The sequence below is a fragment of the Ranitomeya variabilis genome, chromosome 4 (assembly GCF_051348905.1).
Source record: "Ranitomeya variabilis isolate aRanVar5 chromosome 4, aRanVar5.hap1, whole genome shotgun sequence".
NCBI lineage: Eukaryota > Metazoa > Chordata > Amphibia > Anura > Dendrobatidae > Ranitomeya > Ranitomeya variabilis.
Genome location: NC_135235.1, coordinates 113,733,376 through 113,758,660, shown reverse-complemented (window position 1 = coordinate 113,758,660; position 25,285 = coordinate 113,733,376). Strand labels below are relative to the sequence as shown.

General features: G+C 47.7%; 1 protein-coding gene across 2 annotated transcripts in view; it reads left to right on the top strand.

Moving 5' to 3' along the window:
• NPFFR1 (neuropeptide FF receptor 1) overlaps window positions 1–25,285 on the top strand; it is a 336,406-nt gene that overhangs the window by 303,310 nt on the left and 7,811 nt on the right. Inside the window, exon 4 of one of the 2 annotated variants that reach the window (XM_077259148.1) lies at window positions 19,380–19,758. In XM_077259148.1, the coding sequence (XP_077115263.1) occupies window positions 19,380–19,758 (379 nt within the window). Of the gene's footprint in view, window positions 1–19,379; window positions 21,273–25,285 lie in introns of those variants that run through there. The other variant, XM_077259147.1, reaches the window with a different exon arrangement.

Sequence of the window (25,285 nt, the reverse complement as noted above, 5' to 3'; positions counted from 1 at the left end):
CTATATGGCACAGCTATGGGGCAATAATGAACGGTGCAGAGCACTATATGGCACAGCTATGGGGCAATAATGAACGGTGCACAGCACTATATGGCACAGCTATGGGGCAATAATGAACGGTGCACAGCACTATATGGCACAGCTATGGGGCAATAATGAACAGTGTAGAGCACTATATGGCACAGCTTTCTATGGTACAGCTATGGGGCCATAATGAATGGTGCAGAGCACTATATGGCACAGCTATGGGGCAATAATGAACGGTGCAGAGCACTATATGGCACAGCTTTCTATGGCACAGCTATGGGGCAATAATGAACGGTGCAGAGCACTATATGGCACAGCTTTCTATGGCACAGCTATGGGGCAATAATGAACGGTGCAGAGCACTATATGGCACAGCTATGGGGCAATAATGAACGGTATGGAGCATCTATTTTTATTTTTGAAATTCACCGGTAGCTGCTGCTGCATTTTCCACCCTAGGCTTATACTCGAGTCAATAAGTTTTCCCAGTTTTTTGTGGCAAAATTAGGGGGGTCGGCTTATACTCGGGACGGCTTATACTCGAGTATATACGTTATGTTAATTACGCGTTTGAAAAAGAATATGGATGTTAATTACACATGTCTTAACTAGTGTTGAGCGATACCGTCCGATACTTGAAAGTATCGGTATCGGAAAGTATCGGCCGATACCGGCAAAGTATCGGATCCAATCCGATACCGATACCCGATACCAATACAAGTCAATGGGACTCAAGTATCGGACGGTATTCCTGATGGTTCCCAGGGTCTGAAGGAGAGGAAACTCTCCTTCAGGCCCTGGGATCCATATAAATGTGTAAAAGAAAGAATTAAAATAAAAAATATCGCTATACTCACCTGTCCGACGCAGCCTGGACCTCAGCGAGGGAACCGGCAGCGTTGTTTGTTTAAAATTCGCGCTTTTACTTGGTTACGTGAAGTCCCGGCTTGTGATTGGTCAGGGCGGCCATGTTGCCGGGACGCGGACCAATCACAGCAAGCCGTGACGAAATTACGTCACGGCTTGCTGTGATTGGTCCGCGTCCCGGCAACATGGCCGCCATTAACCAATCACAAGCCGTGACGTCACGGGAGGAAGGACACGCGCGCTTTTTTAAATGGGCGCGTGTCCAGCCTCCCGTGACGTCCCGGCTTGTGATTGGTTGCGCCGCGGTCAACCAATCACAAGCCGGGAGGCTAGACACGCGCGCATTTTAAAATTTTAAAATGCGCGCGTGTCCAGCCTCCCGGCTTGTGATTGGTTGATCGCGGCGCAACCAATCACAAGCCGGGACGTCACGGGAGGCTGGACACGCGCCCATTTTAAAATGCGCGCGTGTCCAGCCTCCCGTGACGTCACGGCTTGCGATTGGTTGCGTCTCCCATGTGACTGCGACGCAACCAATCACAAAGCCGGGACGTAATTTTAAAATCCTTAAAGGGAAGGTGCCATCAAAAAAAAATTTTTTACAGAAATTGTAAAAATGTAAAGAATTAATGTTTACATTTTCTTAAAAATTATTATCATTTGTTTATAATTTAGTAAAATATGAAAAATAATTTGAAAAGTTTTGGAATTTCCACTTTTAAACACTAGGGGGAGCAGCTGCTGAAATTTCAGAAAAACCTCGTGTACAACTAGCTCACATTACAGCACTGCAGTAATTATGGGCGGAGTCTGCTGACCTGTGTGATGTCTCCTCTCCTTCCCTTCTGGGTGTTTGCTAAGGGATAAGAGAGGATGAGATTCAGGAACCCAGTGAGCAGCCATTTTGTTGGTGACTGCAGAGTAAGGCTGCCGTCACACTAGCAGTATTTGGTCAGTATTTTACCTCAGTATTTGTAGCCAAAACCAGGAGTGGAACAATTAGAGGAGAAGTATAACAGACACATCTGCACCACTTCTGCATTTATCACCCACTCCTGGTCTTGGCTTACAAATACTGAGGTAAAATACTGACCAAATACTGAATGTGTGACGGCAGCCTTAGGCTACTTTCACACTAGCGTTGTTGGCTGTACGTCGCAATGCGTCGTTCAGGAGATAAAACACATCCTGCAAAACACATCCTGCAAAGTTGTCTGCAGGATGTGTTTTTTCCCCATAGACTAACATTACCGACGCATTGCGACGTATTGCCACACGTCGCAACCACCGTGCGACGGTTGAGTCGTGTTTTGGCGGACCACCGCCACAAAAAAAATTACATGTAACGGTTTTTTTGTGCGTCGAGTCCGCCATTTTCGACCGTGCATGCGCAGCCAAAACTCCGCCCCCTCCTCCCCGGACCTTACAATGGGGCAGCGGAAGCGTCGTAAGACTACATCCACTACCACGTCGGGCATTTCTTTCACAGCATGCGTCGGTACGTCGGCCCGACGCACTGCGACGGGCCCGTACTGACGCTAGTGTGAAAGCAGCCTTACACTGACAAGTAGACAGTCACCGAGGATGGCAGCCAGCAAGGATTCTGGGAGATATGTGGTGGAGGGAGCAGGGTGACCGCAGCGCAGAGTATTTCAGGAGAGCAGTGTGCTGGTCTATGGGGGGCACCCTGTTCAGTGCGCGGAGCAGCCAGGGATTGTACATGGACGCTGTCTTTTATACACATGGATGGACCGTCTGCTCCACAGAAATCCAGGAAACATTTCTGCGGATTGATGGCCTGTTCTGATCCAGACTTTGCATGCAGACCCCATTCCCCTCCTCAGATCCTGTCTTCTCCATCCTGTCCTGGTGATGTGTGAAAGTGAGACGACAGGCGAAGTACGGGGTGACGCTGGGAAGGAAATTTAGCCTTATAGTAACGATAAAAATGAGACCCCTCTCTTCAGCAGCCTGACCAGCCCTGACTGCACCTAACTGGAGGTCATGCTGCCCCCTCTATTACCCCAGACCCGCGAGCAGGTGCTCAGCCAGAACCACCGTAGAATGGGTCCACTTTCTGAAGATAATACTGCCATAGTGTTCTCACATAATACTGCCATATAGCTCACACATAATACCGCCATATAGATCACACACAATACCATCAAATAGATCACACACAATACTGTCATACAGTTCTCACATACCACCATATAGAGCACACATAATACTGCCAGTGTTCTCACATAATACCACCATATAGATCACACATAATACCGCCAGTGTTCTCACATACCGCCATATAGATCACACATAATACTGCCAGTGTTCTCACATAATACCACCATATAGATCACACATAATACCGCCAGTGTTCTCACATAATACCACCATATAGATCACACATAATACTGCCAGTGTTCTCACATAATACCACCATATAGATCACACATAATACCGCCAGTGTTCTCACATAATACCACCATATAGATCACACATAATACTGCCAGTGTTCTCACATAATACCACCATATAGATCACACATAATACCGCCAGTGTTCTCACATAATACCACCATATAGATCACACATAATACCGCCAGTGTTCTCACATACCACCATATAGATCACACATAATACTGCCAGTGTTCTCACATAATACCACCATATAGATCACACACAATACCACCGTATAATTCTCACAATACTGATCAAGCATAATCACCACCATACAGATCACATAATACCGTCATATAGATCTCACATAATGCCATAATACAGCATGACCCCTGCAGCTCCTGTTATCGCATGCATTGAGTTGTGTGTGTAATGGGGAAAGATATGCAGGGGGGAGAGGAGTGCCTGAGAGGATTAGATACACGGTTCACCAGACAGTATCACACAGGAGAGGATTAGATACATGGCTCAGCAGTCAGTATCACACAGGAGAGGATTAGATACACAGCTCAGCAGTCAGTATCACACAGGATAGGATTAGATACATGGCTCAGCAGTCAGTATCACACAGGAGAGGATTAGATACACGGCTCAGCAGTCAGTATCACACAGGAGAGGATTAGATGCACGGCTCAGCACAGTATCACACAGGAGAGGATTAGATACACGGCTCAGCAGTCAGTATCACACAGGATAGGATTAGATACACGGCTCAGCAGACAGTATCACAGGATAGGATTAGATACACGGCTCAGCATTCAGTATCACACAGGATAAGATTAGATACACAGCTCAGCAGACAGTATCACAGGATAGGATTAGATACACGGCTCAGTAGTCAGTATCACACAGGATAAGATTAGATACACAGCTCAGAAGACAATATCACACAGGAGAGGATTAGATACACGGCTCAGCAGTCAGTATCACACAGGAGAGGATTAGATACACGGCTCAGCAGTCAGTATCACACAGGAGAGGATTAGATGCACGGCTCAGCACAGTATCACACAGGAGAGGATTAGATACACGGCTCAGCAGTCAGTATCACACAGGATAGGATTAGATACACGGCTCAGCAGACAGTATCACAGGATAGGATTAGATACACGGCTCAGCAGTCAGTATCACACAGGATAAGATTAGATACACAGCTCAGCAGACAGTATCACAGGATAGGATTAGATACACGGCTCAGTAGTCAGTATCACACAGGATAAGATTAGATACACAGCTCAGAAGACAGTATCACACAGGAGAGGATTAGATACACGGCTCAGCAGTCAGTATCACACAGGAGAGGATTAGATACACGGCTCAGCAGTCAGTATCACACAGGATAGAATTAGATGCATGGCTCAGCATAGTATCACAGTATAAAATTAGATGCATGGCTCAGCAGACAGTATCACACAGTATAGGATTAGATACATGGCTCAGCATAGTATCACAGTATAGGATTAGATGCATGGCTCAGCATAGTATCACAGTATAGGATTAGATACATGGCTCAGCATAGTATCACAGTATAGGATTAGATGCATGGCTCAGCAGACAGTATCACACAGTATAGGATTAGATACACGGCTCAGCATAGTATCACACTGGAGAGGATTAGGTACAGGGCACAGCAGACAGTATCATACAGGAGAGGATTAGGTACATGGCACAGCAGACTATCATACAGGAGAGGATTAGGTACATGGCTCAGCACAGTGTAGTGATAGATACACGGTCTGATGTCCTTGATCAGTGGCTGCAGTGAGAGGCAGGGTCGGGTCGGAGCAGCACAGAGATTCTCCCCCTCCCCCCCCTGTTACCTCTCTGCAGCTCCTGATAGAGGACATCAGACCCCAGCACTTCACCCTCTCTAGCGATTCTAGAGATTGAGCCAGGGCACCAGGCAGCAGAGGACAGGGAACGGCTGACAGTGTGAAAGGAGAGGCAGCTGGAGCTGCCCCTCCAACAGCACAGCTCTCAGTCACAGTGGAGCTCACACACTGTGGGCTGAAGAAACATGGCGCCGACCTCCTGCCTCTGCTGTGATGTGGAGACAGCAGGAGATAACGCGGTCGGCTCCCGACTGCTGAGTCCTATGCACAGGGCTGCCGTAAATGCAGAGTGTAAATGTCGTGCTGGGACTCTTACACTCCTGCAAAGCAAAATGGCGGCGCCCAGTGGCTGCAAAAATTATTAATAATAAAAAAGATATTAAGGTTAAAAAAAATAATTTTGTATTAAAGATAATTGTTTATATAAACAATCATTTTTAATACAAAAACAAAATTGCGGCACCTTTCCTTTAAGGACCTGAAATTACGTCACGGCTTGCTGTGATTGGTTGCGTCGCCCATGTGACTGCGACGCAACCAATCACAACGCCAGAACGTAATTTTAAAATCCTGAAGGACCTGAAATTACGTCACGGCTTGCTGTGATTGGTTGCGTCCCGGTCACATGGGCGGCACGCAACCAATCACAAGCCGGGACTCACGTAAAGGAAAGAAAAGCGCGAATTTTAAACAAAGAACGCTGCCGCTTCCCTCGGTAAGGTGCAGGCTGCGTCGGAGAGGTGAGTATAGCAATATTTTTTATTTTAATTCTTTCTTTTACACATTTTTACATTAATGTTGTTTCGATACCGATACCCGATATCACAAAAATATCGGATCTCGGTATTGGAATTCCGATACAGCAAGTATCGGCCGATACCCGATACTTGCAGTATCGGAATGCTCAACACTAGTCTTAACCCCTTAATGTCCAATGACAGATATATCCAACATTGGACGCCTCCCCCTGTTTGGTGCGAGCTCATCACCGGAGCCTGCACCTTTTCCAGCACATTACAGCTGATCAGCTGTCATGTGCCCCTAACAGCCGCAGGTGCAATCGCGATCCACCCGCAGCTGTTAATATGTTAAGTGCCGCTGTCAAACTCTGACAGTGGCATTTAACATGCACGTGCAGGAAGCGCGTCATTAACCTCACCTATTGGCGCCCGTGTCACATGACCACGGGTCACTGATGGGTTGGCTTGACAACCCCGGGGTCTGCAGGAGACCACAGTGGTTGTCATAGCCAGATAGCTATGAGCGCCACCCAGCAGTCGGCGCTCATAGCAAGTAAGCATATCGGCTACATAGAGCAGGGCTGCAGCCATGGAGAATATTGAAGCACGTAAAAAGTTTTTAAAAAGTTTTAAAAAATATAAGAAAAATAAAAAATATATAAAATTTCAAATCACCCCCCATTCGCCCCAATCAAAATAAACAGTTAAATAAATCAAATATACACATATTTGGTATCGCTGCATTTAGAATCGCCCGATCTACCAATATATAAAAAGAATCAATCCAATTGGTAAACAGCGTAATGAGAAAAAAAATCAAAACGTCAGAATTAAATTTTTTTGGTCGCTGCAACATTGCAATAAAATGTAATAACAGGCGAACAAAAGATCGTATCTACATCAAAATGGTATCATTAAAAATGTCAAATCGGCAAGCAAAAAATAAGCTCTCACCTGACCCCAGATCCCGAAAAGTCTCTAGGAAAATGGCGACTCTTTTTTTTTTTTAACAAAGTTTGGATTTTTTTTCCCACTTAAATAAAAAAAGAACCTAGACGTGTTTAGTGTCTATGAACTTGTAATGACCTGGAGAATCATAATGGCAGGTCACTTTTAACATTTAGTGAACATGGTAAAAAGAAATTCAAAAAACTATTGTAGAATTGCACTTTTTTACAATTTCATCACACTCTGAATTTTGTTCCTGTTTTCCAGTACACGATATGGTAAAATCAATGGTGCCAATCAAAAGTACAACTCGGCCCGCAAAAAACAAGCCTTCACATGGCCATATTGACAGGAAAAATAAAAAAGTTATTGCTGTGGGAAGAAGAGGAGCAAAAAATGGAAACGCAAAAACAGAAATACCCCTGGTCCTTAAGGGGTTAAACACTATATTAACATGTGCTGGAGATTTAGTTATGTTGTGTTAGGGAACCAAGACTATTGTGGCTGCCCAATTTCAGTTTCCTACTTACATAAGAATCCATGTAAGATACTGATCTAAAAATAAAAATACATTACCAGGGGCACAGCACTACAGGGGGAAAGGTGACTGACTTCTGTTCTAATGAAAGAAGATAAAATGTGTCTGAACAATAGAACATGTGAGAAAAGTCACATCAGCGAGTTGTTTCCAAAGCACCTAATGACTGAAATTCATGTGTAGGTGAAATAGAAGAATAGCTCTGTGATATAAGTGCTGCCTTTTTCAAATGCTGCCTGGTACTTAAATGTGATATTAATTTGTATGTTTGATAAATTGAAAATAATGTCACAATTAATTATAATAATCTTTCAGGGTTTCTGTGACATAATGTGCTGCCTTTTTCAAATGCTGCCTGGTAATTAAAGTGTGATATTAATTTGTATTTTTGTTAAATTGAAAATAATGTCACAATTAATTATAATAATCTTTCAGGGTTGTTATTAGATTATTACTATGTCTCTAGGTGTCTTCACACATAACAAACAGTGCTAAACTGCTTCCTAAATTTGAAACTATGGAAATTTTAGTAAATGAAGAGATCAATGATTCTGTGTGTATGTGCATTAAAAATGATGTACAATATTTTTCGGACTATAAGATTCACTTTTTTCCTCCAAAAATGTGGAGGAAAATGGGGAGTGCGTCTTATAGTCTGGATGTACCTGCTCTGGCTGTGGTGCGGCTAACTCCTGTGCCCGCTGCTAAAGATAAATGAATATTCACCGTCTTCCAGGCCTTTGGTGTGGAAGGCACTGAATATTAATTTCTCTTTAATCATGGACATGCTGTTAGCCGCAGCCGCCGGGCTTTCGTGTGTGCCCGCTACTTAGGCGCCGAATGCAGTAATTTTTTTTATTATTATTATACATTTTTATAGCGCCATTTATTCCATGGTCTTTACATGTGAAAAAGGGGGCAAATATAGACAAGTACATTAAACATGAGCAAAAAACAAGGCACACAGGTACATAAGGAGGGAGGACCCTGCCCGCGTGGGCTCATAGTCTGCATGGGATGGGTGAGGATAGACTAGGAGAGGGTAGAGCAGGTTGTGCGGCGGTTCAGTCGGTTGAGGATCACTGCAGGCTGTAGGCTTGTCGGAAGAGGTGAGTCTTCAGGTTCTTTTTGAAGGTTTCTATGGTGGGCGAGAGTCTGATGTGTTGGGGTAGAGAGTTCCAGAGTATGGGGAAGCACGGGAGAAGTCTTGGATGCGGTTGTGTGAAGAAGAGATGAGAGGGGAGTAGAGAAGGAGATCTCGCGAGGATCAGAGGTTGCGAGTAGGTAAGTACCGGGAGACCATGTGACAGATGTATGGAGGAGACAGGTTGTGGATGGCTTTGTATGTCATTGTAAAGGTTTTGAACTGGAGTCTCTGGATGATAGGAAGCTAGTGAAGGGCTTGGCATAGGGGAGAGGCTGGGGAATAGTGGGGAGACAGGTAGATTAGTTGGGCAGCAGAGTGTAGGATGGATTGCAGTGGTGCCAGAGTGCTAGAGGGGAGGCCAGAGAGTAGGAGGTTGCAGCAGTCAAGGCAGGAGATAAAAGGGCATATACTAGTGTTTTTGTGGTATCACGGTCAAGGAATGCGCGAATCCGGGAAATATCTTTGAGTTTAAGATGGCAGGAGAAGGCAAGGGCTTGGATGTGTAGCTTGAAAGAGAGGGCAGAGTCAAGGACCACCCCGAGGCACCGGGCATGTGGAACTGGGGAAATATTCATTCCCTTTAGTAGCAGCACACATGAACGCCCAGCAGCTGAAGGAAGCCAGCGGCTGTGGCTAACAATGTGCGCACTATTAAAATGCAATGAATACTCACTGCTCTTCACGCACATAGTCCCGGGGTGGAGATCAGTGAGTATTCTGGCAGCTGTCCTCGGTTTGTAAGAAGAACATGACATCCCTGCCATGTGCTGCTTACAAGCATAAATCAGCTGCTGGCATTGGAACAAGATGCTGCGAGGGAGCGCAGGAAGGTAAGTAAGATGATTTGTTTTTTATGTATTTCTGATGGGGGCATACATATCAGGATGGGGATGGGGGCCAATCATACAAGGATAAGAATCGGGCCATGCATACCAGGACAAAGATGGGGTCCCTGCATACCAGGATAGGGATGAGGGGGCCATGCATACAAGGATGGGGGTCAATCATACTAGGACAGAGATGGGGTCCCTGCATACCAAGATAGGGATGAGGGGGTCATGCATACCAAGATAGGGATGAGGGTGCCATACATACCAAGGTAGGGATGAGGGGGCCAAGCATACCAGGTTTGGGATGAGGGGGCCATGCATACCAAGATGGGGATGAGGGGGCCATGCACACCAGGATATGGATGAGGGGGCCATGCATACCAGGATAGAGATGAGGGGGTCATGCATACAGGTTTGGGATGAGGGGACCATGCATACCAGGATGGGGATGAGGGGTCCATGCATACCAGGATAGGGATGAGGGGGCCATGCATACCAGGGTAGGGATGAGGGGGCATGCATACTAGGTTTGGGATGAGGGGGGCATGCATACTAGGAGGGGGATATTAAGTACAGAATTGACCAAATTTTTTGTTTAAATTTTTTTTATTTCCTCTTCTAAAACATAGGGACATCTTATGGTCCAGTGCTTCTTGTAGTTCAACACTATGGTAAATTCCAGTATTCACATTTATAGGTTTATTTCCTTTTCTTAATGCATGTCATGTTCAAAAATATGTTGATTTTTTTCCCTCCAGGATCTCCTTGTATATTCAGTATAGTACTCTCTGATATAATACGTCAACAATAAATATTGCTATAGAGCAGAGGTCTCCAACCTGTGGCTCATGGGCCAAGATGATTGTCTACGAACTTGGTGCATTGCTGTCAAGTCTAGCAAACAACTTTGAAGGGTATGCGCTAGATTGTGACTTTTGTAAGTAGTCCAGCAAAGAAGAGTAGATCTACATGCACATATACTGGGTGTGGAAGTAAGATGGTAGTATTTTAAACCGGAGAATGGATAATACTATCAGTTAGAGGGTTGCCTTAAGCTAGATGTGTGATGGTAGTCTTACACCAAGTGCTCCCTCTATACTGAGTGGGGGCAAGATGGGAACCCCTATATGTAAGAGCACTGGCTATAAGGGAGGAAAGCACATGGTTTCAGTGTGATTTCTGCTGGGAAGCTTTGACCATCAATCTAATATACAGGTCCTTCTCAAAAAATTAGCATATAGCGTTAAATTTCATTATTTACCATAATGTAATGATTACAATTAAACTTTCATATATTATAGATTCATTATCCACCAACTGAAATTTGTCAGGTCTTTTATTGTTTTAATACTGATGATTTTGGCCTACAACTCCTGATAACCCAAAAAACCTGTCTCAATAAATTAGCATATTTCACCCGACCAATCAAATAAAAGTGTTTTTTAATACCAAACAAAAAAACCATCAAATAATAATGTTCAGTTATGCACTCAATACTTGGTCGGGAATCCTTTGGCAGAAATGACTGCTTCAATGCGGCGTGGCATGGAGGCAATCAGCCTGTGACACTGCTGAGATGTTATGGAGGCCCAGGATGCTTCAATAGCGGCCTTAAGCTCATCCAGAGTGTTGGGTCTTGCGTCTCTCAACTTTCTCTTCACAATATCCCACAGATTCTCTATGGGGTTCAGGTCAGGAGAGTTGGCAGGCCAATTGAGCACAGTAATACCATGGTCAGTAAACCATTTACCAGTGGTTTTGGCACTGTGAGCAGGTGCCAGGTCGTGCTGAAAAATGAAATCTTCATCTCCATAAAGCATTTCAGCCGATGGAAGCATGAAGTGCTCCAAAATCTCCTGATAGCTAGCTGCATTGACCCTGCCCTTGATGAAACACAGTGGACCAACACCAGCAGCTGACATGGCACCCCACACCATCACTGACTGTGGGTACTTGACACTGGACTTCAGGCATTTTGGCATTTCCTTCTCCCCAGTCTTCCTCCAGACTCTGGCACCTTGATTTCCGAATGACATGCAAAATTTGCTTTCATCAGAAAAAAGTACTTGGGACCACTTAGCAACAGTCCAGTGCTGCTTCTCTGTAGCCCAGGTCAGGCGCTTCTGCCGCTGTTTATGGTTCAAAAGTGGCTTTACCTGGGGAATGCGGCACCTGTAGCCCATTTCCTGCACATGCCTGACTCAGTCCACTGCTTCCTCAGGTTCCCCAAGGTCTGGAATCGGTCCTTCTCCACAATCTTCCTCAGGGTCCGGTCACCTCTTCTCGTTGTACAGCGTTTTCTGCCACATTGTTTCCTTCCAACAGACTTACCATTGAGGTGCCTTGATACAGCACTCTGGGAACAGCCGATTTGTTGAGAAATTTCTTTCTGGGTCTTACCCTCTTGCTTGAGGGTGTCAATGATGGCCTTCTTGACATCTGTCAGGTCGCTAGTCTTACCCATGATGGGGGTTTTGAGTAATGAACCAGGCAGGGAGTTTTTAAAAGCCTCAGGTATCTTTTGCATGTGTTTAGAGTTAATTAGTTGATTCAGAAGATTAGGGTAATAGGTCGTTTAGAGAACCTTTTCTTGATATGCTAATTTATTGAGACAGGTTTTTTGGGTTATCAGGAGTTGTATGCCAAAATCATCAGTATTAAAACAATAAAAGACCTGACAAATTTCAGTTGGTGGATAATGAATCTATAGTATATGAAAGTTTAATTGTAATCATTACATTATGGTAAATAATGAAATTTAACACTATATGCTAATTTTTTGAGAAGGACCTGTATAATTGCCTAGAATACTACTTCCTGCAATTTGTGCCAACTTCCGTGGCTTTGTCCGGAGCTAATGTCCTGAGATAATGTCCGGAGCTAATGTCTGGAGCTAATGTCCGGAGCTAATGTCCGGAGATAAGTGACGTCACCAGTGTCCTACACCCAGGCAGAGCACAGGGGCCCCAGGCAGCATATGGGACCCCAGGCAGAGCACAGTGGCCCCAGGCAGAGCACAGGGGCCCCAGGCAGCATATGGGGCCCCAGGCAGAGCACAGTGGTCCCAGGCAGAGCACAGGGGCCCCAGGCAGCCTATGGGGCCCCAGGCAGAGCACAGTGGCCCCAGGCAGAGCACAGGGGCCCCAGGCAGCATATGGGGCCCCAGGCAGAGCACAGGGGCCCCAGGCAGCATATGGGGCCCCAGGCAGAGCACAGTGGCCCCAGGCAGAGCACAGGGGCCCCAGGCAGAACATGGGGCCCCAGGCAGAGCACAGGGGCCCCAGGCAGAGCACAGGGGCCCCAGGCAGCATATGGGGCCCCAGGCAGAGCACAGGGGCCCCAGGCAGAGCACAGGGGCCCCAGGCAGCATATGGGGCCCCAGGCAGAGCACAGGGGCCCCAGGCAGCATATGGGGCCCCAGGCAGAGCACAGTGGCCCCAGGCAGAGCACAGGGGCCCCAGGCAGAACATGGGGCCCCAGGCAGAGCACAGGGGCCCCAGGCAGAGCAAAGGGGCCCCAGGCAGCATATGGGGCCCCAGGCAGAGCACAGGGGCCCCAGGCAGCATATGGGGCCCCAGGCAGAGCACAGTGGCCCCAGGCAGCATATGGGGCCCCAGGCAGAGCACAGTGGCCCCAGGAAGAGCACAGGGGCCCCAGGCAGCATATGGGGCCCCAGGCAGAGCACAGTGGTCCCAGGCAGAGCACAGGGGCCCCAGGCAGCTTATGGGGCCCCAGGCAGAGCACAGTGGCCCCAGGCAGAACATGGGGCCCTAGGCAGAGCACAGTGGCCCCAGGCAGAGCACAGGGGCCCCAGGCAGAACATGGGGCCCCAGGCAGAGCACAGGGGCCCCAGGCAGAGCACAGGGGCCCCAGGCAGCATATGGGGCCCCAGGCAGAGCACAGTGGCCCCAGGCAGCATATGGGGCCCCAGGCAGAGCACAGGGGCCCCACGCAGCATATGGGGCCCCAGGCAGAGCACAGTGGCCCCAGGCAGAGCACACACCAAATCGGAGGCCGAGGGGCCCCGCCAACCAAATCGGAGGCCGAGGAGCCCCGCCCACCAAATCGAAGGCCGAGCGGCCCCACCCACCAAAGCGGAGGCCGAGGGGCCCCGACCACCACATCGGAGGCCAAGGGTCCCCGCCCACCAAATCGGAGGCCGAGGGTCCCCGCCCACCAAATCGGAGGCCAAGGGTCCCCGCCCACCAAATCGGAGGCCGAGGGTCCCCGCCCACCAAATTGGAGGCCGAGGGTCCCCGCCCACCAAATCGGAGGCCGAGGGGCCCCGCCTACCAAATCGGAGGCCGAGGGTCCCCGCCCACCAAATCGGAGGCCGAGGGTCCCCGCCCACCAAATAGGAGGCCGAGGGGCCCCGCCCACCAAATCGGAGGCCGGGGGTCCCCGCCCTCCAAATCGGAGGCCGAGGGGCCCCGCCCACCACATCGGAGGCCGAGGGGCCCCGCCCACCAAATCGGAGGCCGAGGGTCCCCGCCCACCAAATCAGAGGCCGAGGATCCCCGCCCACCAAATCGGAGGCCGAGAGTCCCCGCCCACCAAATCGGAGGCCGAGGGGCCCCGCCAACCAAATCGGAGGCCGAGGAGCCCCGCCCACCAAAGCGGAGGCCGAGGGTCCCCGCCCACCAAATCGGAGGCCGAGGGTCCCCGCCCACCAAATCGGAGGCCGAGGGGCCCCACCAACCAAATCGGAGGCCGAGGAGCCCCGCCCACCAAATCGGAGGCCGAGGGGCCCCACCAACCAAATCGGAGGCCGAGGAGCCCCGCCCACCAAATCGGAGGCCGAGCGGCCCCGCCCACCAAAGCGGAGGCCGAGGGGCCTGGCCCCGCCCACCAAAGCGGAGGCCGAGGGGCCCCGCCCACCACATCGGAGGCCGAGGGTCCCCGCCCACCACATCGGAGGCCGAGGGTCCCCGCCCACCAAATCGGAGGCCGAGGGTCCCCGCCCACCAAATCGGAGGCCGAGGGTCCCCGCCCACCAAATCGGAGGCCGAGGGGCCCCACCAACCAAATCGGAGGCCGAGGAGCCCCGCCCACCAAATCGGAGGCCGAGGGGCCCCGCCAACATAATCGGAGGCCGAGGGGCCCGCCCACCAAATCGGAGGCCGAGGGTCCCCGCCCACCAAATCGGAGGCCGAGAGTCCCCGCCCACCAAATCGGAGGATAAGGGGCCCCGCCAACCAAATCGGAGGCTGAGGGGCCCCGCCAACCAAATCGGAGGCCGAGGAGCCCCGCCCAACAAATTGAAGGCCGAGCGGCCCCGCCCACCAAAGCGGAGGCCGAGGGGCCCGGCCCCGCCCACCAAAGTGGAGGCCAAGGGTCCCCGCCCACCAAATAGGAGGCCGAGGGTCCCCGCCCACCAAATTGGAGGCCGAGGGTCCCCGCCCACCAAATCGGAGGCCGAGGGGCCCGCCTACCAAATCGGAGGCCGAGGGTCCCCGCCCACCAAATCGGAGGCCGAGGGTCCCCGCCCACCAAATCGGAGGCCGAGGGGCCCCGCCCACCAAATCGGAGGCCGGGGGTACCCGCCCACCAAATCGGAGGCCGAGGGGCCCCGCCCACCACATCGGAGGCCGATGGGCCCCGCCCACCAAATCGGAGGCCAAGGGTCCCCGCCCACCAAATCGGAGGCCGAGGGTCCCCGCCCACCAAATCGGAGGCCGAGGGTCCCCGCCCACCAAATCGGAGGCCGAGGGTCCACACCAACCAAATCGGAGGCCGAGGGGCCCCGCCCACCAAATCGAAGGCCGAGGGGCCCCGCCCACCAAAGCGGAGGCCGAGGGTCCCTGCACACCAAATCGGAGGCAGAGGGACCCCGCCCACCAAATCGGAGGCCGAGGGGCCCCGCCCACCAAAGCGGAGGCCAAGGGTCCCCGACCACCAAATCGGAGGCCGAGGGTCCCTGCCCACCAAATCGGAGGCCGAGGGTCCCCGCCCACCAAATCGGAAGCCGAGGGTCCCCGCCCACCAAATCGGAGGCCGAGAGTCCCCGCCCACCAAATCGGAGGCCGAGGGGCCCCGCCAACCAAATTGGAGGCCGAGGGGCCCCGCCCACCAAATCAGAGGCCGAGGGTCCACACCATCCAAATCGGAGGCCGAGGGGCACCGCCCACCAAATCGGAGGCCGATGGGCCCTACCCACCAAAGCGGAGGCCGAGGGTCCCCGTCCACGAAATCAGAGGCCGAGGGTCCCCGCCAACCAAATCGGAGGCCGAGGGTCCCCGCCCACCAAATTGGAGGCCGAGGGGCCCCACCAACCAAATCGGAGGCCAAGGGGCCCCGCCCACCAAATCGGAGGCCGAGGGTCCCTGCCCACCAAATCGGAGGCCGAGGGGCCCCGCCAACCAAATCGGAGGCCGAGGGGCCCCGCCCACCAAATCGGAGGCCTAGGGGCCCCGCCCACCAAATCGGAGGCTGAGGGTCCCCGCCCACCAAATCGGAGGATAAGGGGCCCTGCCCACCAAATCGGAGGCCGAGGGGCCCCACCAACCAAATCGGAGGCCGAGGAGCCCCGCCCACCAAATCGAAGGCCGAGCGGCCCCGCCCACCAAAGCGGAGGCAGAGGGACCCCGCCCACCAAATCGGAGGCCGTGGGGCCCCGCCAACTAAAGCGGAGGCCGAGGGACCCCGCCCACCAAATCGGAGGCCGTGGGGCCCCGCCAACCAAAGCGGAGGCCGAGGGTCCCCGCCCACCAAATCGGAGGCCGAGGAGCCCCGCCCACCAAAGCGGAGGCCGAGGGTCCCCGCCCACCGAATCGGAGGTCGAGGGTCCCCGCCCACCAAATCGGAGGCCGAGGGTCCCCGTCCACCAAATCGGAGGCCGGTCCCCGCCCACCAAATCGGAGGCCGAGGGTCCCCACCCACCAAATCGGAGGACGAGGGGCCCCACCAACCAAATCGGAGGCCGAGGAGCCCCGCCCACCAAAAGTAAGTGCGGCCCCAAAAGTAAGTGCGCCCCCGGGTGCAAAAGTAAGTGCGCCCCCGGGTGCAAAAGTAAGTGCGCCCCCGGGTGCAAAAGTAAGTGCGCCCCCGGGTGCAAAAGTAAGTGCGCCCCCGGGTGCAAAAGTAAGTGCGCCCCTGGGTGCAAAAGTAAGTGCGCCTCCGGGTGCAAAAGTAAGTGCGCCCCCGGGTGCAAAAGTAAGCGCGCCCCCGGCCCCGGGTGCAAAAGTAAGCGCGCCCCCCAGTCCCGTGTGTGAAAAGTGCTGCTGTAAAGCTGGTAGCGCTGTTCAAGCACCATGTATTTCCTTCAGGAAATGCCCATCTAATATATAATTGCCTAGAATACTACTTACTGCAATTTGTGCCAAGAAAGAACATACCAATATACATAGTTATTGATACATATTATTTATTATTTACATTATTGTTCTTAAGCAAAGAACCGTTGTTGTGGCATTTGCCACAACACGCAAAGTTGTTGTCTGATGTCTTTCATCACTCCCCTCATAAGAATGTTCATGGATCCTGTGTAACTGTACCTTAAATAACAAGAATTGTCAAGAGCTGGTGAGTGCAGCCATTTTTTGTTCTTTCTTACTATTATTTATTAATTGTATTATTCTTACATTTGAATAAATAAAGTATATATGGATTCTAGACTCCCGATTCTTTAGAATCGGGCTGCCATCTAGTACACTAATAATGGGGAGCACTTGGTGTCACTACAGTGAGAGGGTGGCAGGATGTCACTACTCAGAGGGCTCTGGATGTGACTCGTGACCATCTCTCAGAGCTAACTGGGGTTCTTAAGTTAAGAAAATGAGACCATCGATGTAAAGCATGGTTGACCATGTAGTACCGTAGTCACTATTGTATAGAGAACTGTCCTTTTACATAGAAAAAGATTAAGCGCATTTAGGATGTCTATCAATTTGGATTGTATGTTCCAGTTCCAACTTTATGCATGTGAAGCTATAGAAATGGGATTAGCAACATGTAGTGTGGAAGTCATGTTCGGAATGTTGCATTATAGTAATTACACTATCACACAGTAATAAGAGTAACAGACTAAGCTTTAATTAAAGGGAGGCTTTGAGCAGTTTTGACCTTGTAAAACTTTTGACACTTATAGATAAAGTTAGTTGAAGACCAAGTTATACAAAAGATCTTAAACAATTTTTGTCACAGTATGACTGAGTAAATGCAATTTTATTCAATTTTATCTCCACTCCTACAAATGGTCTGGACGCAGTTCTTAAGATTGAAATGTTCTCCAGTTAGCATTATGTGCTTCACAACTCTCCTTCTCCGCCTCGGTTCTTGATTGATAGCTCAACATCCCACCAGAAGCAAACTACTGCTCTAGAGCAGAGGTAAGAAGTTGAGGAGCATCCACGGGATCAGCATTACTGAAATTAAAAGGGAATAAAAGGGTCCTGATGTTACTAAAGTGTTAGTACCGTATTTTCCGGCGTATAAGACGACTTTTTAACCCCTCAAAATCTTCTTAAAAGTCGGGAGTCGTCTTATACGCTGGGTACAGGTAAAATGTGCATATGGTGGGTGGGGGGGAGAGTGGTCCCGATGACGAAGAGAGGGGGCGTCTCACAGTAAAGTGTGAGTGGAGTATATCCCCCTATTACCTCATTGCGGCAGCGTGGGGGTCTCTGTGCTGGGAGCAGCAGCTCCTCTTCGTGCCGTGGGTGCTCTGTGCTGTGGGGCGGCGGTGCATCTTCGTGCCGTGGGTGCTGTGGGGCGGCGGCGGCGCATCTTCTTGCAGCGTCGGGGCTCCTCCGGCATCTCCTCCAGGCCCGGAGGCACCGGCAGCCCCATTGCTGTGATGCGGTGACCTCCGGGAAAATGGCCGCTGCTCAGATTCAGATCTGAATCTGAGCATGCGCCGCCCCCAGCGGCCATTTTCCCGGAGGCCACCGCATCGCAGCCTCCTGGAAAATGGCCACTTCACAGATTCAGATCTCGTCTCCCGAGATCTCGGGAGACGAGATCTGAATCTGAGCAGCAGCCATTTTCCCGGAGGCCACCGCATCAGAGCAATGGGGCTGCCGGTGCCTCCGGGCCTGGAGGAGATGCCGGAGGAGCCCCGACGCTGCAAGAAGATGCGCCGCCGCCGCCCCACAGCACCCACGGCACGAAGATGCGCCGCCGCCCCACAGCACAGAGCACCCACGGCACGAAGAGGAGCTGCCGCTCCCAGCACAGAGACCCCCCACGCTGCCACAATGAGGTAATAGGGGATATACTCCACTCACACTTTACTGTGAGACGCCCCCTCTCTTCGTCATCGGGACCACTCCCCACGCCAAAAGGCACATATTCACCGGCCCTATAAGATGAAATACGGCGTATAAGAAGACCCCCGACTTTTAAGAAGATTTTATATTTTAACTGGAAAAGTTGGGGTGTCGTCTTATACGCCCAGTCGTCTTATATGCCGGAAAATACGGTAAGTCCCTTATATAAATTGCTGCTGCTTCCCCTGAAAAACTGCTGTGATGCTCCTTTCAAATGCTCTATACTATATTAGGTACATAATTTAAAAGATATATTTTCTTTATTTTTTTAATTTTTTCCCTTGTACTTTAAGTATAAGGACAGGGTCACACTTGCAACTGCAATGTGAGAAACTCTTGCGAGTCTCTCACATCAATACCCGGCACTGCCGTTGGCAGTTAGGACCGGAGTTTGCGGCTTCATGTATTTCTATGCAGCTGATAGCTCAGGTCTGAACCGCCGGCAGCAGTGCTGGGTATTGATGCGAAAGTCGTGAGTTTCTCGCATTGCAGTTGCAAGTGTGACCCCGTCCTCAGTAAATAAGTAGACCAGACATGTAATGCCCGGATTGGCTGACACAGGAAAGATATATATCTTGGTACCTTGGCTGAGTCTTTGAAAGTGAGAGCCACTTTATTACATCCAATAGATCTGACCAGGTTACCCATTTAAATCTAAAGGACATTTCTAGATAATATTTAAATGATTTTTAGAATTAATACTAATTAGTGTTTTCTTTTCTTGGTAGGTTCCGCTGCATTGTCTATCCATTCCGCCAGAAGCTGACTCTAAGAAAGGCTATTTTTACAATCATTATCATATGGGTTTTAGCTCTTATCATAATGTGTCCATCAGCAGTAACCCTGACGGTGACCAAGGATGATTTTCACTTTATGGTAGATGATTACAATAATTTCTATCCTCTCTACTCCTGTTGGGAAGCTTGGCCAGACAAAGAAATGCGAAAAATTTATACAACAGTCTTGTTTTCACATATATATCTTGCTCCTCTGACCTTGATTGTCATCATGTATGCTCGCATTGCTTTCAAACTTTTCAAATCATCTGCCACCATTCGAGGATCCATGTCTGAAGAACAAGAAGGTCGTAGGGTATCCAAGAGGAAAGTAAGAGTTATCAATATGTTAATTATTGTAGCCCTGTTCTTTACGATTTCTTGGCTGCCGCTCTGGACTTTAATGCTGCTCACAGATTATGGAAATCTTAATGATTATCAGCTCAACCTTATTGCTGTATATATATTCCCTTTTGCTCATTGGCTAGCATTCTTCAACAGCAGCATCAATCCGATTATATATGGCTATTTCAATGAGAACTTCCGTCGAGGTTTTCAGGAAGCATTTAAAGTTCAATACTGTTCAATGCAAAGAGAGCACAAGGAAACTTATTCAGAAAGGAAAAACAGTGGATTAATGTTTGGAGTACGAAACAGGATTTTTGTTGAAGTACAGCCCAGTGACTCAGCTCATGGCTCAGACTCATGCAACAGTGCCACAGCAAAGGGTGGTATGTTCTCCTTAAGGAGTGGAAGGATTGCCCATCATGGCATGGTTGTTGAAGATCTAGATAACAAAAGCTCCAATAACACTGTCAGCATACCAGCATGGGATATTTAAAATGTTTCTCTCTGTGGTGGATATGTGACATTACAGCTGAAAGACATACATTTTGGGTATATCAAAGTGATCTTAAGGACTTTGTGAGATGTTTTAGACTTGGATATGAAAATGAAATATCACTCCAACTAATGATGGTTCATTTATAGAGATAATTGAACCTTTTGAAATTTCAACTCACCAGCTTAGCCTAATTTTCCAAGGTACTTGATTTAAACCAAATGGAAAGTACTGCTGAGCCTCAATTATCCTTAAAAGTCAGGTCTCCTAGGACTGTATTCAACCACTTTCAAGCTCTTTAACGCAAACACAGCCTTAGTAATGTCAAAGTGACCTCAACATAAATGACTATTGGTAAACAGATGGTAACTAAGCATTTTTCACTGCTGTGCTGTCTGACAGTATATGCACAGTTTATTTGGTGTTTTATAGTTTTCTTTTTCCTATCTCTTTAAATAAGCTGTGAGTTGTGATATCCTCTCACTATCCAGATTCACCATAAAATGGCTACTGCATTACCTGCTTTTGCTTTTATACAGGCTATGAAAGTCTCTGCTAACCTGCTGTGTTATACCTTGTGATGTGATAGCTGCAAAACATTAAGGGGAAGCCTGCCGGCCGAGCCAATGGTTATTTGACCTTTCTCTGACTGATGCAATATTGTGCAATGTGTAAAATGTTGGAGAATATAGAATAGCTAAAATTTGTCGGGTTCAGCAAACTCCTAAAAATTCAAGACAAATTCAGTTTCTCAATCACTCATCTCTATTGATTTATAAACTTTTATTAACTAGCACAAGGGCAGAAACACATTCAATTGGTCATCAACATTTAAAGAGATTTTCACGTCCTCATAAGTGGGTCATATATGTTGTTATAAATATTGTCTGTAAAATTGTTTTTCTATATGATATACAGATTCCAGCACATTCTCAGCAGTAAAATTATTAAGTCAAAAGAATGTACCCACCTTTAAGAATAGTCATCATATAAAGAAAAGCTCAACAGTTTCTTCATCTGTTTTTGAGTCTTGATTCTGAAGATTGGACTCTTCCCTGTTACAGACCGAGTACCTGTCCTGTTTATGATGTGACCTAGGTGCATGCTTTCTTAAATGGGTTGTATGGTTTAAAAAACACATTTTTAAGAAATTTGAGGTAAAAAAGGAAAATCACTTGGTAAGGACCAGCATATTTTAAATTAAATTTTCATTTCCCAGATGGGTACTGCATGTCCTATAAGTTTCCTTGTACTGACCTGTCAGGCACGACACTCTCCACAAGGATAGATTTTACCCTTTAGACCCCAGTCAGAGGCCTCTTATGCAGTCAAATCAGATCTCTTGCTTTTCACTAAGGAGTGGCAACACCCTGAAACACATGTTTGCAAATGAAGCTTTTGGCTTGGATTTTACCCTAAATAATGTGGCAAAGCTTGTTAAAGGGTCGATATTGACTTTTAGGAATGCTACTTCCAATACATGGCACTAGAGTTCAAGTCCTCTTCTTCTGTGAAGTGTCAATTTGCATATCGAACTGTGGCTGTGTAATGTTTCCTTCCCTGAGGTGGCGCGCTAGAGGACCTACTGCAGTGGGACACCTGAGAATAGATTATTATTTGGAGAACCTTCAAGGCAGTGGTGCTGCAATGATTTAGTTTTCAATGGGAGGCCCTTCTACCAAGAAGAGAATGTACAAGGTGGACCACTTCTTGATATGTATGAGAGGTCTCTTGTATTGCGTTTGCACTTGTGGCATATAGACAGGATCGATTAAGGGTTTTTTCTGACAGCAAGCACAGTACTTGAAATGGGAAAGAATCAAAAACCCAAACTATAGTGTTTAATAGGGGCATAACTTTTCATTACGCAATCAGCTTTGTTATCAAATTAGAAAATATATTTTAAAGTACATTGGATTAAGAATAGAAAATGTAATCTAGGCAGTCACCAAGATTGCTTTATTTTGTGTACAGCATAAAGAAACAGAACTCAATCATTTTTGGAAGCTTCATTTTTTTGCCCAAAAGTTAAAAGGTTATTCAGTTTCATATCATCAATACATTATGCCTGTGATACAGCCACAGGGATTAACAGATCTAAACACTTTTAGAAAAGCCATTATGAGATTTTTTTTAATAGACCATTGATTGTAAAGTTATGACTCTATTCATTAGCTTTGTTCTGAATGGTGTATTGTACCTGTCTGTAAACCATTCATGGTTCTACATATTCTTATAGTGCTGTGTGTGCTACGCCTACTGAACTGTTCTTTCATTGCTAATGGTAGGGAGTCCATCATTAAGAGATTTTTATGAGATTAGAAAACACATTTGCTTTATTCCACCTACAGCATTCCATCTGGCAATAGACCATGTCTGTTCTTTTAGCTCAGTCACATTCACTTTCACCAGACACTGTCAATGGGCAAAAGAGGCACTATTTCTAAAAGAAATCTGGTTTGATGTGTTAGTGTGTCTTTTTCCAGTGAATCAGAGATTGTATTCCATCTTACATTTGCCATATCAAAAAGCATATATTTCATTCCTTGTAAATGATGGAGTAGGTGTCCTGGCTGATGAAGCTCCAACAGATTCTGACATAGGTTTATCCGGTCAAGTGGATTTTTTATGAGTCCATCTAAAAACCTTATTTTGTTTTTTGTTCTGTAAGTCCTGCTGAAACTTTCTCATTTTAGTGGTAGAGATCTGATTGTCCCATTTTTAATGGATTTATAAAGAAAAAGTGAAAGTTTTAAAGAAAAGTGACACAATTCTCTTTGTTAGGAAAATTATTTATTTTTATTACATTACTGTACAGACTGTCGTAAAATCACACTTTCAGGTAAATAAATCACCACGAGTGTGGTGCATGCTCAGATTGAGATCTCAGCAATGAGATTTTGTCCCGAGATCTCGACTCCCGAGATCTTGGGACGAGATCTCGTTGCCGAGATGTCAATCTGCTGCGATGCGACGGCTGATGGGAAAATGGCTGATGGGGCGGCGCGTGCTCAGATTGAGATGTCGTCCCGAGATCTCTGGAGAAGAGATCTCGGGATGAGATCTCATTGCCGAGATCTGAATCTGAGCATGTGTCACCCCCGGCCACCATTTTCCTGGAGGCCACTGCATCGCAGCAATGGATGTGCGGGAGCCTCCGGGCTTTCACAAAATGCTGGCGGAGCCCCCGGCAACACAGAGCACCACCGCCGCACCTGCTGAACCTGCCAAACTTGCTGCACAAGCCGCATCAGCCACACCAGTCTGGGATGGGATTTCCCGGAGGTCACCGCACCAGCCTGGGACCAACAAACTCCCCCTGTGACCACGCTCCACCAGCACTGCCGATCCCCCCGGCAAGCTGAATTCGGAATGTAAGATGGACCCCCACTTGACACATTATTTTTTTACCTATTTTCCTTCTGAAAATTTGGGGTGCGTCTTATGGTCCAGTGCATCTTATAGTCCAAAAAATACTGTAAATGCCTGAAATATGCTATGAATCAGGTCAAATATGGCTAACAATCTTAGTTTTGAAAAGTACCAGATCTCTGGTGGTCAGAGTTTAATTTAGGATCATTCCCAGCTCTGGGGCTTTCCTGCTTCTTATTATCATCAACAAGTGAAGGAAGTGTTTAGAATCAGTCAAAAAGTTCTGGACTCCAAGCAGAGTCTTAAAACTTGAGGTTGTAGACTTGTAAACACAACCTCGAAATCAAAATGAATTTTCATATTTAATCCCTACCTATTTGATGCCATATTCTAAACTACTTTATAACACATTTAAAATAAAATTTGTCTACCGTTTCCTAACGACACTAACTGCCTTTCTTTCTTTTTGTTCTACTTCCTTTTTGATGACACTTCATTTGAGAATTTCAGTGAAGGTTAGGATACTCAAATGAAGGGTCATAAGGGGGCAAAGGCTGTTATCACTTCTGCAGACCCTACCCCTTCCCTGAAACTAAGCATCATCAGTGACACTCATTTCAGGGGCTTGATAGTGCCTACAAGACGTGCACTGTGTGATGTGCACAATGACAGCACACTCTTTGTTGCCATCTCTTTATTGCACCATCAAAATACCCATCCCCAGAAGTGACATTAATATTATAGGCCCTGCAGCAATCAGCTGGTTCTACATTTCCCCTGTGATAGCAGCTACAGGGCATATGTAGCAAAACATGCCATTATTCAAATGAAAAATTGTACATGGAATACAAGGATAGACCGGTTCTACTAATGGTTGTTAGCGGCTCTTTACAAAGACAGGTTCCAAGCAGGAAAGCTTCTTTTATGATGTTCTTATGCCCAAAATTGAATACATCCGCCCAAAGTAAATTTTCAGTGAGAGTGTGACTGCATCTATTAGTTACATATGAATAGTTACTGAGGATGCGAAGTTCCGTTATGGACATGTTGTAAGGGTAATTTCTAGGGCTTGTTTGAGAAGTATAACTTTTCTGTGAAAACCACTGTGTGAACATTTTAGATTCAATATGGTGCCACTTGTGTAGGTCTAAAAATGGCCCTACTACAATTTGGAACAATTCGGAACAATTCAAGGAATTTTGGCGTCATGAAGATTATATATACAGAACAGAGGAACAGGGAACAGAGCATATATTGAAATTTGAAATATTTTTATCAGCTTGCAAAAACTTTCATGAATTTCATGTGTTTTTTTCTTGTTCATACATTTTTAGCATGCAATTTTTCAACGTTATTTTTAAATGATGTACCTAGAGCATACCGAGTGTTAAAATTAATATCATGTACCCAAATAGGAGGTAAATATGAGGAAAATAATCACTAAATTTGCAGGGTTTCATATTTTTTTGCTGCAGCAGTTTTTGAAAAATGCACTGATTGAGTGTGATGAAACCTTAGAGGTGTAACCCGAGAGATAAAAATGTATAATACACAAACGATGATCGATGCTCCCAAAAGGCAGTTACTTGTCCACCAATGCATAAATGAAAGCACAATATATACACCAAGCAATATTACTTGGACA